The 17,835-nt window shown below is 46.3% G+C and overlaps 1 protein-coding gene across 5 annotated transcripts in view; it reads right to left on the reverse strand.

The window, feature by feature from the left end:
* PPP1R9A (protein phosphatase 1 regulatory subunit 9A) overlaps positions 1-17,835 on the reverse strand; it is a 187,915-nt gene that overhangs the window by 60,840 nt on the left and 109,240 nt on the right. For all 5 annotated transcript variants that reach the window (XR_013216747.1, XM_077268155.1, XM_077268153.1 and 2 more), the window contains exons 3-4: positions 8,904-9,036; positions 4,249-4,369 (exon numbers count right to left, since the gene is read on the reverse strand). Coding sequence is in view for 4 of the 5 variants with exons in the window: in XM_077268155.1 (XP_077124270.1) it covers positions 4,249-4,369; positions 8,904-9,036 (254 nt within the window). In the remaining variant the exon portion in view is untranslated. The remainder of the gene's footprint in view (positions 1-4,248; positions 4,370-8,903; positions 9,037-17,835) is intronic.

Genomic DNA, 17,835 nt, shown 5'->3' on the forward strand with positions numbered 1-17,835 from the left:
CGCTGCGGCGCAGACCGCAAATGTGAACGTAGACTTAAATAGCTAGATAGAGCTGGATCCGCGGGCTGTGATCTGGCCTACGCTCAGCACTCTGCGGAGCGCTGTCATTCAAAACACGTCCACTCATTTTGGTGTTTAGTCCCAAAATGGAGGATGGAAGAAGAAAAGGGTTGGACAAGGAAATGACATCATTTCTTTTTTTTTTCCCCCACTGGTTAAAGCTTTATTTGTGTCAAACACAGACAATCTGCAGAGAAAACTGCATAAAAAACCGCACTAAAAACCGCATCAAAAACGCACCTGCGTTTTCTGCCAAGAGCTGCGGTTTTTGTCCTGAAAAAAAAGGATTGAAATCAGGATCGTGTGAACATACCCTTACCGTACAGGGTTACGAGGGGGGGCGTCTGACTGACGCCTGCCCTAGTAACCTGGGGTTAGTGACAGTGGGGTTAGTAAACCCCAGCTGATGTCTGTTCCGCTTGCTGAGGCGTCTTTGGCTCAAGGCCATTGCAGCTGGCAGAATCGACATGATGTTAACTCCAGTGTGTATTGTATTCTGAGTCATAAAGACAGGAAATGACCTCAATGACTTTTTTTTTTTCCCCTTTTTTTTTTTTTTCAAACAAACTTTATTTTCAGTACACAATGCTGAAAAAAACGCAGCTGCAAAAAACGCAGCAAAAAACGCTGTGTGTGAAAGCAGCTGCGTTTTTTGCCTGCGTAAAAAAACGCAGGTAAAGCAGCAGCAAAATACGCGCGCGTAAAAATACGCAGCAAATATGCTGTGTGTGAAAGTAGCCTTATTTCACCAACTTATTCCATAGCGAGTACACTGTCACTGACTACACTGGAGAAGCGCCGGCTCCTCTTTATATTGCAGCTTTTGGGCTCCGCGGACTTCTCGTCCTCTAAGTTCCAATGTTCCGGTTCTGTCACTCGTATCACAAAGGCTCATCAGGCAGATCCATGACTAATGCTGCTCCCATCAGCCCGGCGATGTGAAATAACTACCCGCAGACCCCCAATTATCCGGGGAAACAGCTGCATGTGCGCTAATTATGGCGCTCGCTGAAATAAAGGCCGCCCTGTTCACTCCCTCATAGGGTCTCTAATTACTACGATAAGAATCTTTTTCTGATAATTTTTCCATCACGGCAAAAACCATCCTGCAACAGCATACAATAATAATCGATAAGGAGCTCAGCTTAAAGGGATGGATGGGAATTTTTAAAGGGAACCTGTCAGGATGATATTACTCCTGGTATTAGTGGCATGACATTATAGGTCTTAGAAAGCAATAAAAATAATACTTGTCTTGTAGTAATCCGATGTGCCGACGCAGAGAAATCAAGCTTATTATCCACATGCAAATTAACCTGTAGGGGCATTGGGGGCGTGACTATTTACTATAAATGCATCGGCAAGCAGGAACGTGGCGGGTCACGGGACGGGACACCTGTGTTGTGGCATCGGACTACTCACATGGCCACTTAAACAGGTTACTGCTTATCTCTAACCGTAAATTAGGGGGTCACCTGACATTAGAATGAGCAGAACATCATATAGAGAAAGCAAGTCTCCTTTAAAACCCTACCAGCATCGGCCACAAGGGGGAGCAATCACTGGAAGCCATATGTATACATATGTACGCTGTGAGCTCCCTCTGCTGGTGGCTGCAGGTAGCCTGAGTGTTATCACTGGATTCAGCGGTACTAAGTGTGCTGGCACGTGGAGGCGCGCAGGTGCCTGTCCTATATCTACACATAAGTATGAAGCCCCCAATAATTTACAAAATCCCCATAAATACTTTCCAACTGCAATAATAGGAAGAAAATAAGACATCTCCCGAACATTGTCAGAATCGATCTATGGGGCGACGTCGATTTTGACCTTTAAAGGTTATCGCGATGCAGAACATCACATTGTGAATATTTTCTCCTGTAAATTCAGAATTGATGTCTCCATCATAAAAATATCGGATCCTAAAAAATATAGAGACTCTTGTTTTATTATTTAATCTTATTTTGAACACATAAAAAAATGGCGCAGGCTGTAGAATGTTACCCTCATCCCCTTAGTTCTAGGTATATTCTTGCTACAATTTTTTGTCACAATGACCAAATAATTTTGGAGGTTTTTTGGGGACGATTCGTGGAACTTTTTTTCGGACATTGTTGTTACCGTCCTTTTATACCTATTAATAACAATGCATACTTATCTACAAAAACGATCACCTCTCCACTAATTTGTCAAATTATTATCGACCCAGAGAACACGGGAAACCAGTGCCTCCAATTACCTCCCCCGTGGCCTGCGGTCTGGTGGCAGGTGGAGGATCCGCTATATAGGATACACTTAAAACATGAAAGTACTTAGCACACAAACTGGCCAATTCATGAGAGCCCACGAGCCACGACGAGGTGACCTCTGTTTAATGGGACCCTAAAACTAATCAAATACACCTCTCCAGGGCAGATGGCTGTAGTCATACATCCGTGGAACGTGTGCTAGTGCTGCCTGTATTTTTCTTCGGACAGCACATAGAGTTTCATGGATCCGTACACACATCCGGTCCGCGAGACTCCGAGCCCGGCCTATTATCATCCGCTTTGTGGATCAGACTCGGACATTAAAAACTATGAGGACCGGTATTTAACGGACGCAACGGGGAAGACTGAGTCCTGGGTTCAAATCCCACCCAGGACAACATCTGCAAAGAGTTTGTATGTTCTCCCCGTGTTTGCGTGGGTTTCCTCTGGGTTCTCCGGTTTCCTCCCACATTCCAAAGACATACTGATAAGGAATCTAGATTGTGAGCCCCATCGGGGACAGCGATGATAATATGTGTAAAGTGCTGCGGAATATGTTAGCGCTATATAAAAATAAAGATTATTTATTTATGTATTTATACTGCAGAACTCCATCCAAGTTTCATTCGTTTTTAAAACGACAACTGCAAAAAAAATCTAGTCTGTTTCTCACGGATCGTAACAAATGGATGTGTGAATAGAGCCTAGAAATAAATCTATCTATTATCCATCTATCTATCTATTATCTATCCATCTATTATCTTTTACATATCTATTATCTATCTATCTATCTATCTATTATCTATCTATTAATCTATTATCTATCTATCTATCTATTATCTATTAATCTATTATCTATCTATTATCTTTCTATTATCTATCTATTATCTAGCTATTATCTATCTATTTATTATCTATCTATTACATATCTATTATCTATCTATCTATCTATCTATCTATTAATCTATTATATATTATCTATCATCTATCTATTATCTGTCTATTATTCTATTATCTATCTATTATATATCTATTATCTATCTATTACAGTATTTATTATCTATCTATCTATCTATCTATCTATCTATCTATCTATCTATCTATCTCTGAATTGAGTGGCAGGTTGCTTCATCTCCTCTGAATTGCGCTCTTATGTCCAGCAGAGAACCGCACCAGCTCACTGTTCTGACTATCCACATGTCTACCTTTCTTTCTAAACTTTAAGAAACTGACCGTCACATTGAAACAGACTAAGTGTGAACAGGTGCTGAACCTAGAGTCACCAACTCATATACTCTCAAACAACAAGGCAGCACTCTGTAGCGCCAAAACTTGCAAACATGAAATGTGAAAATTGAGAAAGCTTAGCACATAGATTCAGCACCTGTTCACACTTAGTCTATGTTTGGATGTGACGGTCAGTTTTTTGAAGTTTGTATTCACTAGCCTTCTGACTGAGCACTCCTCCTTTTAGCCACAGGTGTTTTTAATCCCAGCAGGACCACTACCCCTCCACAGAGAGAGAGATTTTAGTCTAACAGAGGATTTATGTTCCTATACAGATAAAGACATTATTCTAAGCGAGGAAAGGCACTGCTAGGTTTCCCAGAGAAACGCCTTATCGTGGCTACCAGGTACACATGAATTGGCCAATTTATGCACTAAACTTTCTCAATTTTTCATATTTCTAGTGCAGTAATGCACTTCAATTTTCACATTTCATGTTTGCAAGTTTTGGACCTTTCTTTCTAGTTCAGGGCTATAAATTTCCGGTGATGTTACAACAAAGAATTTGGAATCTGGGGGTTCTGTGGAGGCTACAATCACAGCCCGGGCTGCATTACTGTATTTTCTTGCACCTATAGCCTCTCCCATCCATGTCTAGTGTCGAGAATCCATACATCCCAGCGGTATAACACAGGCGACTTCTTGCTCGTACCTGCCGTCTCTTTGGGCAGCTCCTCCTTCTGTAACGGTTTTGACAAATATTCCAAGTTTCTCCAGCCCCGTGTCCGCTCCAACCCCCATTCCAATGATGCTGACGCCGAGACCTTCTTCATCTGTAAGAGAAGATCAGACGGTTAAGGAGAGAGTGGAACTACAGAGTTCAGCTACACCATAAGTCCAACTTCTAAATGTATCCAACATATAGACGTATCACATTGTCTTCCAGGTGATGGCCACCAGGTGACGACTTACATAACGCAATAGTTACATAGTTCTGCCGGGAAACCTCGGCTCCTGGCATCACACGAATCAGACACACACCAGCGACCCAACACTGGACAGACCGAGTACCCTACACGGAATATATGATATCAGCAGGTGGTTTCCATGTTATGGCCGATCGTTCCATGTTCATTTCACTGTATATTCCCCAGAAGAACCTCACTGATTACATTGCCTCCTCCGTCCAATCAGTCCATGAGGAATATTATCACTATTGGGGGCACTTTGAGGGGCTCTATTACAGAGAGGCACTAAAGGGGGAATAATACAGCTAATTTCTCTATGATGGGAGTATTATTACTTTGAAGGAACATTATTACCATTGGGGTATAACACGGGAGCACTATTACTGTTGGGGGCATTTTGGAGGAGCATTATTACCATTGGTGTATAACACGGGAGCACTATCACTATTGGGGGCACTCTGGAGGATCATTATTATTACCATTGGGGTATAACACGGGAGCACTATTACTGCTGGGGGCACTCTGGAGGAGCATTATTACCATTGGGATATAATGCGAGAACACTATTGCTGTTGGGGGCATTTTGGAGGAGCATTATTACCATTGGGGTATAACGCGGGAGCACTATCACTATTGGGGGCACTCTGGAGGAGCATTATTACCATTGGGTTATAATGCGAGAACACTATTGCCGTTGGGGGCATTTTGGAGGAGCATTATTACCATTGGGGTATAACGCGGGAGCACTATCACTATTGGGGGCATTTTGGAGGAGCGTTATTACCATTGGGGTATAACGCGGGAGCACTATCACTATTGGGGGCATTTTGGAGGAGCATTATTACCATTGGGGTATAACGCGGGAGCACTATCACTATTGGGGGCACTCTGGAGGAGCATTATTACCATTGGGTTATAATGCGAGAACACTATTGCCGTTGGGGGCATTTTGGAGAAGCATTATTACCATTGGGGTATAACGCGGGAGCACTATCACTATTGGGGGCATTTTGGAGGAGCATTATTACCATTGGGGTATAACGCGGGAGCACTATCACTATTGGGGGCATTTTGGAGGAGCATTATTACCATTGGGGTATAGCGCGGGAGCACTATCACTATTGGAGGCACTCAGGAGGAGCATTATTACCATTGGGGTATAACGTGGGAGCACTATTACTGCTGGGGGCACTCAGGAGGAGCATTATTACCATTGGGGTATAACACGGGAGCACTATTACTATTGAGGGTATTTTGGAGGAGCATTATTACCACTGAGGTATAACGCGGGAGCACTATTACTATTGGGGGCATTTTGGAGGAGCATTATTACCACTGGGGTATAACGCGGGAGCACTATCACTATTGGGGGCACTCAGGAGGAGCATTATTACCATTGGGATATAATACGAGAACACTATTGCCTTTGGGGCATTTTGGAGCAGCATTATTACCACTGGGGTATAACGCGGGAGCACTATTACTGGAAGAGGAACTCTGGGGGAGCTTTGGGTCATTATTAATAATTTAAAGAATCATTTTAAAATATTATAAAAAATTACTATAGATGGCACTTTTCAGGTGAATTTAGGGGGCACACATGCACTTTTGCAGCAATTAATTGAAATTAAAAGGCGATCTCCATTCAGGGACAGGCCTCGGAGCCAGTGTACAGTAATAGCCAAGAAATGCCCGTTAGATGATAGTCAAGGTCATAAAGACCAAGCCATGCACATGCAGTACAGTCCAGCAGAGGGCGCTGTGATGCCTTCTTTACCACAGGTAATCTACAGGCGGCAACCTTTCCGGCTGGCATGGTCGTGGTGACGTAGGAGAGCTGAAGGGAAGAACACTAGTCTGGTAAATCCTCGACTTGATGAAGCGTGCAATCAATGTATTCACACCTGAGGCCGGGCAGATGAAGGTCACGTAGAGAACTGACTGCAGGATGCGCTCTTCTCCTGTGAGGTGACGCTATCACCTGCTGTAGGACGTTCTCGTCTAGAACCTGTGTAATGAAGCGTCTCATCAACCTCCAAGAGCAAAGACTGCGACCGCACGTACAATGCAAGTCGGTGGAGAACTTGGTGCTTCAGGATTCCCAAACTTCTGCACCAGGTGACGTGTTTAGGGCCAGAGCTGGAAATCATGACCATACGAAGGGTCCAAGGCAGCCCTAAATTGTGCTGCGTAATGAAGAATCTCCCTCTGACTCTAAAGCAAAAACATTCAGAGATGTTATCTCATGGAGAATTGTGTCTTGCTGCCTTTCCTAAAAATTGACTTTACACTACGAGCACGGCCGAGCGTCCATCTGTCCTGCATGGGAAGAGGGGAGAACGTCACCACCAGAGAGATCTAGTACCAGATGCCTCCTCTGCGAGCAAAATGATCAGCGATGAAGTTCATCATGCCCGATCCTTCTCTCCAGACATCTGTCTGACGTTCTACATGCCCGATCCTTCTCTCCAGACATCTGTCTGACGTTCTACATGCCCGATCCTTCTCTCCAGACATCTGTCTGACGTTCTACATGCCCGATCCTTCTCTCCAGACATCTGTCTGACGTTCTACATGCCCGATCCTTCTCTCCAGACATCTGTCTGACGCTCTACATGCCCGATCCTTCTCTCCAGACATCTGTCTGACGTTCTACATGCCCGATCCTTCTCTCCAGACATCGGTCTGACGTTCTACATGCCCGATCCTTCTCTCCCCGGCATCGGTCTGACGTTCTACATGCCCAATCCTTCTCTCCCCGGCATCTGTCTGACATTCTACATGCCCGATCCTTCTCTCCCCGACATCTGTCTGAAGTTCTACATACCCGATCCTTCTCTCCTCGGCATCTGTCTGACATTCTACGTGCCTGATCCTTCTCTCCAGACATCTGTCTAACGTTCTACATGCCCGATCCTTCTCTCCCCGACATCTGTCTGAAGTTCTACATGCCCGATCCTTCTCTCCTCGACATCTGTCTGACATTCTACGTGCCCGATCCTTCTCTCCTCGACATCTGTCTGACATTCTACGTGCCCGATCCTTCTCTCCCTGACATCTGTCTGCAGTCCAACATGCCCAATCCTCTCCTGACATCTGTCTGATGTTCTACATGCCCGATCATTCTCTCCCTTAACATAAGTCTGAAGTTCTACATGCCCGATCCTTCTCTCCCCGACATCTGTCTGAAGTTCTACATGCCTGATCCTTCTCTCCCCGACATCTGTCTGAAGTTCTACATGCCCGATCCTTCTCTCCAGACATCTGTCTGATGTTCTACATGCCTGATCCTTCTCTCCCCAACATCTGTCTGACGTTCTAAAAGCTCGATCCTTCTCTCCTGACATCTGTCTGACGTTCCACATGCCCGATACTTCACTCCAGACATGTCTGACGTTCTACGTGCCAGATCCTTCTCTCCAGACATGTCTGACATTCTACATGCCCGATCCTTCTCTCCCTGACATCTGTCTGAAGTTCTACATGCCCGATCCTTCTCTCCCTGACATCTGTCTGAAGTTCTACATACCCGATCCTTCTCTCCCTGACATCTGTCTGAAGTTCTACATGCCTGATCCTTCTCTCCCACGACATCTGTCTGAAGTGCTACATGCCCGATCCTTCTCTCCAGACATCTGTCTGACATTCTTCATGCCCGATCCTTTTCTCCAGACATCTGTCTGACATTCCTCATGCCCGATCCGTCTCTCCCCGACATCTGTCTGAAGTTCTACATGCCCGATCCTTCTCTCCTGACATCCGTCTTCAGTACAACATGCCCAATCCTTCTATCTCCCGACATTTGTCTGAAGTTTAATATGCCCGATCTTCCCTGTATTTCCTACTTCTAATTCAGCAGTTATATTGGTTTAAACAAGTGTTTCAGCCAATGAAAATTATTCTTAAAGAGGTTGCTTACATTTCTAAATTGGGAAAATGTTCAGTTCTTGCAAAAACAAGCAACTTTGCAATGTATCTTTTATTAAAATTCCTCTTCATGTTCAAAAAAATGTTGCCTAGGTTGCCAGCCACTGCTGCAGTCCATCAGAGGTGGCCAGTCTAGTATTAAAGGAACACAAGCGGTTTGCTTGAGCTTGTAAGCGCTGCTCGGAAGCTGGCAGGATGACTGGATCTGAGTGGCTTCTGTATCTCAGCGCTCCGCCCAGCTACAAAGGTTCTGTGCACTAGGCAAGGGTCGCATTATGGCCAGTCCTAGGGTAAATCCTGCTGTTTGGATTTTCGGGCTCCTGACGTTTCTCACGAGCGCGGTGAATGAGAGTATCAGTTACACGAGCTGCGCTCCGATACCTGGTGCGACGCCTCTCTCATTATAACAAGCTGCTGCCATTTCTCCAAGGAAACCTCCTATTAAAATTCAATTAGCGAGACGAAAACTCACCTTTCTCCAGATCCACTGGGAATAAATCCAGCTTCTCCACTCGCTTCTCCAGCTCGTATTCTGCGGAAGCCGCTACTGGGTCAACCTCATCGTTCCGCCGGTCGTAGTCTTCATTGGAATATGTGTTGAACACCTGAAAAGAAATAAGACAAGATGTTAGATATTACAGATGTTCGGAAACTACAACTCCCAGCATGCACTGAGGGCCAAAGGCATACTGAGGGGGAGCATGTCACACAACAGTGGGAGAGTCCGTCAGTCCAGAAAAGTCATTAATGACAGTGACAAATGATCCGACAACAAGCGAGCGAGAAAGCGACAGAAGTATCCGTCACACAAGAACGACAGAATGTGTCACACCGTCCATCTGCATCATTGTATCTATCTAATATCTATCTATTATCTATGTATCATCTATCTATCTATCTATCTATCTATCTATCTATCTATCTAATATCTATCTATTATCTATCCATTAATCTATATATTATCTGTCTATTATCTATCTATCTATCTATCTATCTATCTATTTATCTATTATCTATCTATCTATTATCTATCTATTATTTAACTAATCTTTCTATTATCTATCATCTATTATGTATCTATTGTAGGGATTTCACTCACTCAGGTGCGACGGCTGACACTCAGGATGCACGTTCCTTTAAAGTTCACAGGGTTTATTACGTCATAAACCACATGGAAAAATAACAGCAAACAAATAGCCTTTAGTTCAGGAAAAGAAAAACAAAGTGTCCAGTCCACCAGGCTTAAGGCCCCGTCTCACATAGCGATTTACCAACGATCACGACCAGCGATACGACCTGGCCGTGATCGTTGGTAAGTTGCTGTGTGGTCGCTGGGGAGCTGTCACACAGACAGCTCTCTCCAGCGACCAACGATCAGGGGAACGACTTCGGCATCGTTGAAACTGTCTTCAACGATGCCGAAGTCCCCCTGCAGCACCCGGGTAACCAGGGTAAACATCGGGTTACTAAGCGCAGGGCCGCGCTTAGTAACCCGATGTTTACCCTGGTTACCAAAAAAACAAACAGTACATACTCGCCTTTCGGTGTCCATTAGGTCCCTTGCCGTCTGCTTCCTGCTCTGACTGAGTGCCGCCGTACAGTGAGAGCAGAGCGCAGCGGTGACGTCACTGCTGTGCTGTGCTCTCACTGTACGGCCGGATCTCAGTCAGAGCAGGAAGCAGACGGCAAGGGACCTGACGGACATCAGAATGTGAGTATGTACTGTTTTTTTTTACATTTACGCTGGTAACCAGGGTAAACATCGGGTTACTAAGCGCGGCCCTGCGCTTAGTAACCCGATGTTTACCCTGGTTACCAGTGAAGACATCGCTGGATCGGTGTCACACACACCGATTCAGCGATGTCAGCGGGACCTCAACGACCAAAAAAAGGTCCAGGCCATTCCGACACGACCAGCGATCTCACAGCAGGGGCCTGATCGCTGGTACGTGTCACACATAGCGAGATCGCTACTGAGGTCGCTGTTGCGTCACAAAACTAGTGACTCAGCAGCGATCTCGCTAGCGATCTCGCTATGTGAGACAGGGCCTTTAGTCCTGTAACCTTAACACACTCAGGAGGGTTTCACCTCCACACATACCCCCCTGTGTTAAGCATTAGCCTGTCTTATATAGAGCTAACCACACCCAGTAACCCATCACATGATTAGCCATGTGGTCTGACATCACCACAGGTCCTGGAACACACATATATACATGGTTATATACAACAAAGAAATACTCCGGGCTACATTACAGCAACAAGGCACTTATGTGGCACATACCTCCCGTCGACTACACACCCTTTAGGCATGCTACATACCTCCCCCCTCTGCCTAAAGCTGTGGGGCTTGGCACTTTTCCCTACTAAACAAGGGATTCTTGATAGGGCATCCGCATTACCGTGCAGCTTTCCGGCCCTATGTTCCACATGGAAACTGAAGTCCTGCAGGGCTAAGAACCAACGGGTGACCCTAGCATTTCTACCCTTTGTTTCCCTCATCCATCTTAGTGGGGCATGGTCAGATATCAGTCTGAATTTACGACCCAGCAGATAGTACCGTAACGTGTCCACCGCCCACTTTATGGCCAAACACTCTTTTTCCACGACTGAGTAGTTCTTCTCAGATGAGGACAGCTTTCTACTCAGATAGAGAACAGGATGCTCCTCCCCATGTAGCTCTTGGGAAAGGACTGCTCCTACCCCAACATCTGAGGCATGTCTGAAGAATAAATTCTTTATTGAAGTCTGGGGCCATCAGAACGGGCTGCTTACATAGAGCCCCTTTCAACTCTTGGAAGGCTGACTCTGTCTCTTCGGACCATTTAACCATCACCGATTTTGTCCCCTTTAGCAGATCAGTCAGAGGCGCAGCCACTGAGGCGAAGTTCGGGATGAACCTTCTGTAATATCCCACGATTCCCAGAAAGGCTTTAACTTGCTTTTTGGAGAGTGGTTTCGGCCATGTTTGGATTGCCTCCACTTTCCTGATTTGGGGCTTTATTTCTCCACGACCCACTATATAGCCTAGGTATTTAGCTTCTTCCTTACCCAAGGCACACTTCTTCGGGTTTATTGTAAACTCCGCCTCTCTTAGAGCATCAAACACCGCTTGGACTTTCTCCAGATGACTCTCCCAGTCCGGGCTAAAGATGACGATATCATCTAGGTACGCAGCAGCGTAGGCCTTATGGGGTGCAAGGACTCTATCCATAGCCCTCTGGAAGGTCGCCGGAGCTCCCTGTAGGCCAAACGGCATCCGGACATACTGGAAGCATCCATCAGGTGTCGAAAAGGCCGTCTTCTCCTTGGCTTCCTGTGCCATGGGGATCTGCCAATACCCCTTTGTCAAATCCAAGGTAGATATATATCTGGCGTGCCCAAGCCTTTCGATGAGCTCATCAACGCGGGGCATGGGATAAGCGTCAAACTTGGAGACCTCATTCAACTTCCAATAGTCATTACAAAACCTCCACTCTCCATCAGGTTTTGGGACCAGGACAATTGGGCTCGACCAACCGCTCTTGGATTCCTCAATGACTCCAAGCTTCAACATACGCTCCACTTCCTTGGAGATAACTTCTCGACGAGCCTCAGGAATACGATAGGGCTTCACGTTCACCCGCACATGTGGCTCTGTTAGGGCCTCGTGCTCTATGACCTTCGTGTGTCCTGGCAACTCTGAAAACATGTCCCTGTTTTTCTGGAGTAACTCCCGGCACTGCTGTTTCTGGGTCTTCGATAGCATCTCCGCTATAGTAACCGCTCCAACCTCACCTTCTGGGTTTCTTAACAACGATGGAGTTACTGTCGGCTCTCTATCTTGCCATGGCTTGATGAGGTTGACATGGTATACTTGGAATGGTTTCCGTCTTCCTGGTTGGTGAATTTTATAATTTACTTCACCAAGTTTCTCGACAACCTCATATGGCCCTTGCCATTTGGCCAAGAACTTGCTCTCCACCGTCGGAACTAACACAAGAACTCGGTCTCCCGGATTGAACTGCCTCACTCTTGCAGACCGGTTGTAGACTCTGGCCTGAGCTTCTTGTGCCTGGAGGAGGTGTTCTTTCACAATAGGCATCACCATTGCAATCCTCTGCTGCATCAGGGCCACATGCTCAATGACGCTTCTGTGGGGCGTGACTTCGGCTTCCCAGGTTTCCTTGGCTATATCCAGGAGTCCTCGCGGATGTCGCCCATATAGAAGCTCAAACGGTGAGAACCCTGTGGAGGCCTGTGGAACTTCACGAATAGAAAACATCAGGTAGGGTAAGAGACAATCCCAGTCTCTACCATCTTTCTCTATAGCTTTTCTCAGCATGCTCTTCAGTGTCTTGTTAAATCTCTCAACAAGGCCATCTGACTGGGGATGGTACACCGAGGTCCTCAACTGGGAGATTTTCAGGGCTTTGCACAACTCCCTCATCACTTTGCTCATGAAAGGTGTCCCCTGGTCAGTCAGGATCTCCTTCGGCAGACCTGTCTGGGAAAAGACATGGACCAACTCGCGGGCTATACTCTTCGAGGAAGAATTTCTCAGAGGAATTGCCTCAGGATAGCGTGTGGCATAGTCCAGGATGACTAATATATACTGATGGCCCCGGGCTGATTTAACTAAGGGACCAACCAAGTCCATGGCAATTCTCTCGAACGGCACCTCAATAATGGGCAGGGGCACAAGGGGGTTCCGGAAATGCGGAGTGGGAGCAGTTAGCTGACATGTAGGGCAGGACCTGCAGTAGTTCACTATTTCCCGGTGACACCCAGGCCAATAGAACCTCTGCACAACCCGTTCCTGCGTTTTTTCCACCCCTAGGTGTCCACCCAAGATGTGTGAATGGGCCATGTCCAACACCTTCCGTCTATATGGACCCGGCACTACCAACTGCTCTACCAACTCCTCCCTTATTTTCGTGACCCGGTACAACAACTCCCCACTCATCATAAAATGGGGAAATCTTGTGTCTGCCCCCGGCTCCTGTACCACCCCGTCAATAACTGTGACATTATTAAAGGCTTCCCTCAGAGTGGGGTCCCTATATTGGGCAGTCCCAAAATTTTCACCGGTTACCTCTAACTCCAGAATGTCAGATGTAGGGGACACTTCCTCCTCATCCCCAACCAGAACACAAAAAGGAAACCTGTCTGACTCCGGGTGTGGCGACACCCTTCCAGGGTTCATTGGTTCCCTACTCTTGCTAGGGAGCTCAGAACCTTTTCCCCACAAATCCCAAAACAAACCGAAATCCCGGCCAATACAGTCATATGAAAAAGTTTGGGCACCCCTATTAATCTTAAGCTTAATGTTGTATAAAAATTGTTTTTTTTGCAACAGCTATTTCAGTTTCATATATCTAATAACTGTTGGACACAGTAATGTTTCTGCCTTGAAATGAGGTTTATTGTACTAACAGAAAATGTGCAATCTGCATTCAAACAAAATTTGACAGGTGCATAAGTATGGGCACCCTTATCATTTTCTTGTTTTAAATACTCCTACCTACTTTTTACTGACTTACTAAAGCACTTTTTTTGGTTTTGTAACATCATTGAGCTTTGAACTTCATAGCCAGGTGTATGCAATCATGAGAAAAGCTACTTAAAGTGGCCACTTGCAAGTTGTTCTCCTGTTTGAATCTCCTCCGAAGAGTGGCATCATGGGCTCCTCAAAACAACAGTCAAATGATCTGAAAACAAAGATTATTCAACATAGTTGTTCAGGGGAAGGATACAAAAAGCTGTCTCAGAGATTTAACCTGTCAATTTCCACTGTGAGGAACATAGTAAGGAAATGGAAGAACACAGGTACAGTTCTTGTTAAGGCCAGAAGTGGCAGGCCAAGAAAAACTTTAGAAAGGCAGAGAAGAAGAATGGTGAGATCAGTCAAGGACAATCCTCAGACCACCTCCAGAGAGCTGTAGCATCAACTTGCTGCAGATGGTGTCACTGTGCATCAGTCAACTATACAACACACTGTGTTTTTTTGCCGCCATGCATAACGCCTTTTTGTATTACCAAACAACTCAATCTTGGTTTCATGAGTCCACAGGACCTTCTTCCAAAAAGAAATTGGCTTCTCCAAATGTGCTTTTGCATACCTCAGCCAACTCTGTTTGAGGCGTGCTTGAGGAAACGGCTTCTTTCGCATCACTCTCCCATACAGCTTCTCCTTGTGCAAAGTGCGTTGTATAGTTGACCAATGCACAGTGACACTATCTGCAGCAAGTTGATGCTGCAGATCTCTGGAGGTGGTCTGAGGATTGTCCTTGACTGATCTCACCATTCTTCTTCTCTGCCTTTCTGATGTTTTTCTTGGCCTGCCACTTCTGGCTTTAACAAGAACTGTACCTGTGTTCTTCCATTTCCTTACTACGTTCCTCACAGTGGAAATTGACAGGTTAAATCTCTGAGACAGCTTTTTGTATCCTTCCCCTGAACAACTATGTTGAATAATCTTTGTTTTCAGATCATTTGACAGTTGTTTTGAGGAGCCCATGATGCCACTCTTCGGAGGAGATTCAAACAGGAGAACAACTTGCAAGTGGCCACTTTAAGTAGCTTTTCTCATGATTGCATACACCTAGCTATGAAATTCAAAGCTCAATGAGGTTACAAAACCAAAAAAAGTGCTTTAGTAAGTCAGTAAAAAGTAGGTAGGAGTATTTAAAACAAGAAAATGATAAGGGTGCCCATACTTATGCACCTGTCAAATTTTGTTTGAATGCAGATTGCACATTTTCTGTTAGTACAATAAACCTCATTTCAAGGCAGAAACATTACTGTGTCCAACAGTTATTAGATATAGGAAACTGAAATAGCTGTTGCAAAAAAAACAATTTTTATAAAACATTAAGCTTAAGATTAATAGGGGTGCCCAAACTTTTTCATATGACTGTAATTATAGGGTGCATCAAGTCCTGCACGACGCCGACTATGTGGGACTCAGTGTCACATGCCGTTTCAATGTCCACCCTGGCCAAAGGGTAGTCCTTTGCATCACCATGTATGCATCGCACTCCGACCTTCCTTCCCGGGAACAGGTGGAGAGGAAAAGTGGCCCTCACCAGGGTCACTAGGGTCCCCGAGTCTAACAGTGCCGTTACTGCTCGACTGTTCACCTTTACGGGACACGCTTGAGGTCCCTCGTTGGGCGGAGAGTTCACACTGCAGGCTGGATACGCATAGTATGAACAACGGCGTCCCATGCTGCAGTCCATCTGCTCAGTGGTCTGGGAACAACGGGCAGCTATATGTCCTGGCCCGTGGCACCTCCAGCAAATAATATCACCCGTAGGGACCTTGGGCACCACCTCCCCCGCCCTTTGTGACCTTGGATGCGCCACCCCATTTTGGGACTCAGCAGCTTTCTGGGACCCCCAGTACGGCATGGGCTGCCTCCCAAAGGAGCCTTCCATCCCTTGGTATCTCTCGACCAGTCCGATTAGTTCGTCAGCATTCTGGGGATCACCCTCGGCAACCCAAGTCTGTATGGACCTCGGGAGGGAATGCACAAACCGATCCATCATCACTCGTTCCACCATCTGTGCAGGTGTACATGACTCTGGCTGCAGCCATTTCTGGACCAGGTGCAACAGATCAAACATTTGAGAGCGAGGCGGTTTGTCCCGGTGATAGGCCCAGCTGTGAACTCGCTGTGCCCTGACAGTCAATGTCACCCCCAAACGTGCGAGAATCTCGACTTTCAACTTGTGATACTCTTTGGCATCCTGCAAGGTCAAATCATAGTACGCCTTCTTGGGTTCTCCCGTCAGGTACGGCGCCAGTACTTCTGCCCACTGCTCTGGTGGGAGTTTTTCCCTCTCAGCGACCCTCTCAAACACCGTTAGAAAGGCCTCAACATCATCCCCGGGGGTCATTTTCTGCAATGCGCGTCTTACCGTCTTCCGGACGTGGGTGTCATCAGCCAGACCTGGGGTTGGGGCACTCGTCTTGCCCTGGATGGTGGTTGCCAGAAGCTGCATCTGCTGCCGTTGCTCATGCTGGTTCTGTTGCATCTGCTGCCGTTGCTCCTGCTGGCTCTGCCGTTGCTCCTGCTGACTCTGTTGTATTTGCTGCATCAACAGCTTGTTGGTCTCTTGCTGCTGTGACTGCGACTGGACCAAGTGTTTCAGCAGTTCCTCCATTTTCCCCGGCTGGCTTACAACAGACTTGACCCAGGACATTCAATAACAGACCTTTCGTCTCCGCTGGGAACGCTGCCCGCACGTCTACCACCAATTGTAGGGATTTCACTCACTCAGGTGCGACGGCTGACACTCAGGATGCACGTTCCTTTAAAGTTCACAGGGTTTATTACGTCATAAACCACATGGAAAAATAACAGCAAACAAATAGCCTTTAGTTCAGGAAAAGAAAAACAAAGTGTCCAGTCCACCAGGCTTAGTCCTGTAACCTTAACACACTCAGGAGGGTTCCACCTCCACATATACCCCCCTGTATTAACCCCTTCCTGACATCAGACGTACTATCCCGTCGAGGTGGGGTGGGCCCGTATGACCGCCGACGGGATAGTACGTCATCACCGATCAGCGGCGCTCACGGGGGGAGCGCGGCCGATCGCGGCCGGGTGTCAGCTGCATATCGCAGCTGACATCCGGCACTATGTGCCAGGAGCGGTCACGGACCGCCCCCGGCACATTAACCCCCGGCACACCGCGATCAAACATGATCGCAGTGTACCGGCGGTATAGGGAAGCATCGCGCAGGGAGGGGGCTCCCTGCGGGCTTCCCTGAGACCCCCGGAGCAACGCGATGTGATCGCGTTGCTGCGAGGGTCTCTTACCTCCTTCCTGGCTGCAGGTCCCGGATCCAAGATGGCCGCGGCATCCGGGTCCTGCAGGGAAGGAGGTGGCTTACCGAGTGTCTGCTCAGAGCAGACACTTGGTAAGCCTGCAGCCCTGCACAGCAGATCGTCGATCTGGCAGAGTGCTGTGCACACTGCCAGATCAATGATCTGTGATGTCCCCCCCTGGGACAAAGTAAAAAAGTAAAAAAAAATTTTTTCCACATGTGTAAAAAAAAATAAAAAAAAATTCCTAAATAAATAATAAAAAAAAAATATATATTATTCCCATAAATACATTTCTTTATCTAAATAAAAAAAACAAAACAATAAAAGTACACATATTTAGTATCGCCGCGTCCGTAACGACCCAACCTATAAAACTGCCCCACTAGTTAACCCCTTCAGTAAACACCGGAAGAGAAAAAAAAAAAAAAACGAGGCAAAAAACAACGCTTTATTACCATACCGCCGAACAAAAAGTGGAATAACACGCGATCAAAAAGACTGATATAAATATCCATGGTACCGCTGAAAACGTCATCTTGTCCCGCAAAAAACAAGCCGCCATACAGCATCATCAGCAAAAAAATAAAAA

Source organism: Ranitomeya variabilis, chromosome 6 (genome assembly GCF_051348905.1).
Source record: "Ranitomeya variabilis isolate aRanVar5 chromosome 6, aRanVar5.hap1, whole genome shotgun sequence".
Lineage (NCBI taxonomy): Eukaryota > Metazoa > Chordata > Amphibia > Anura > Dendrobatidae > Ranitomeya > Ranitomeya variabilis.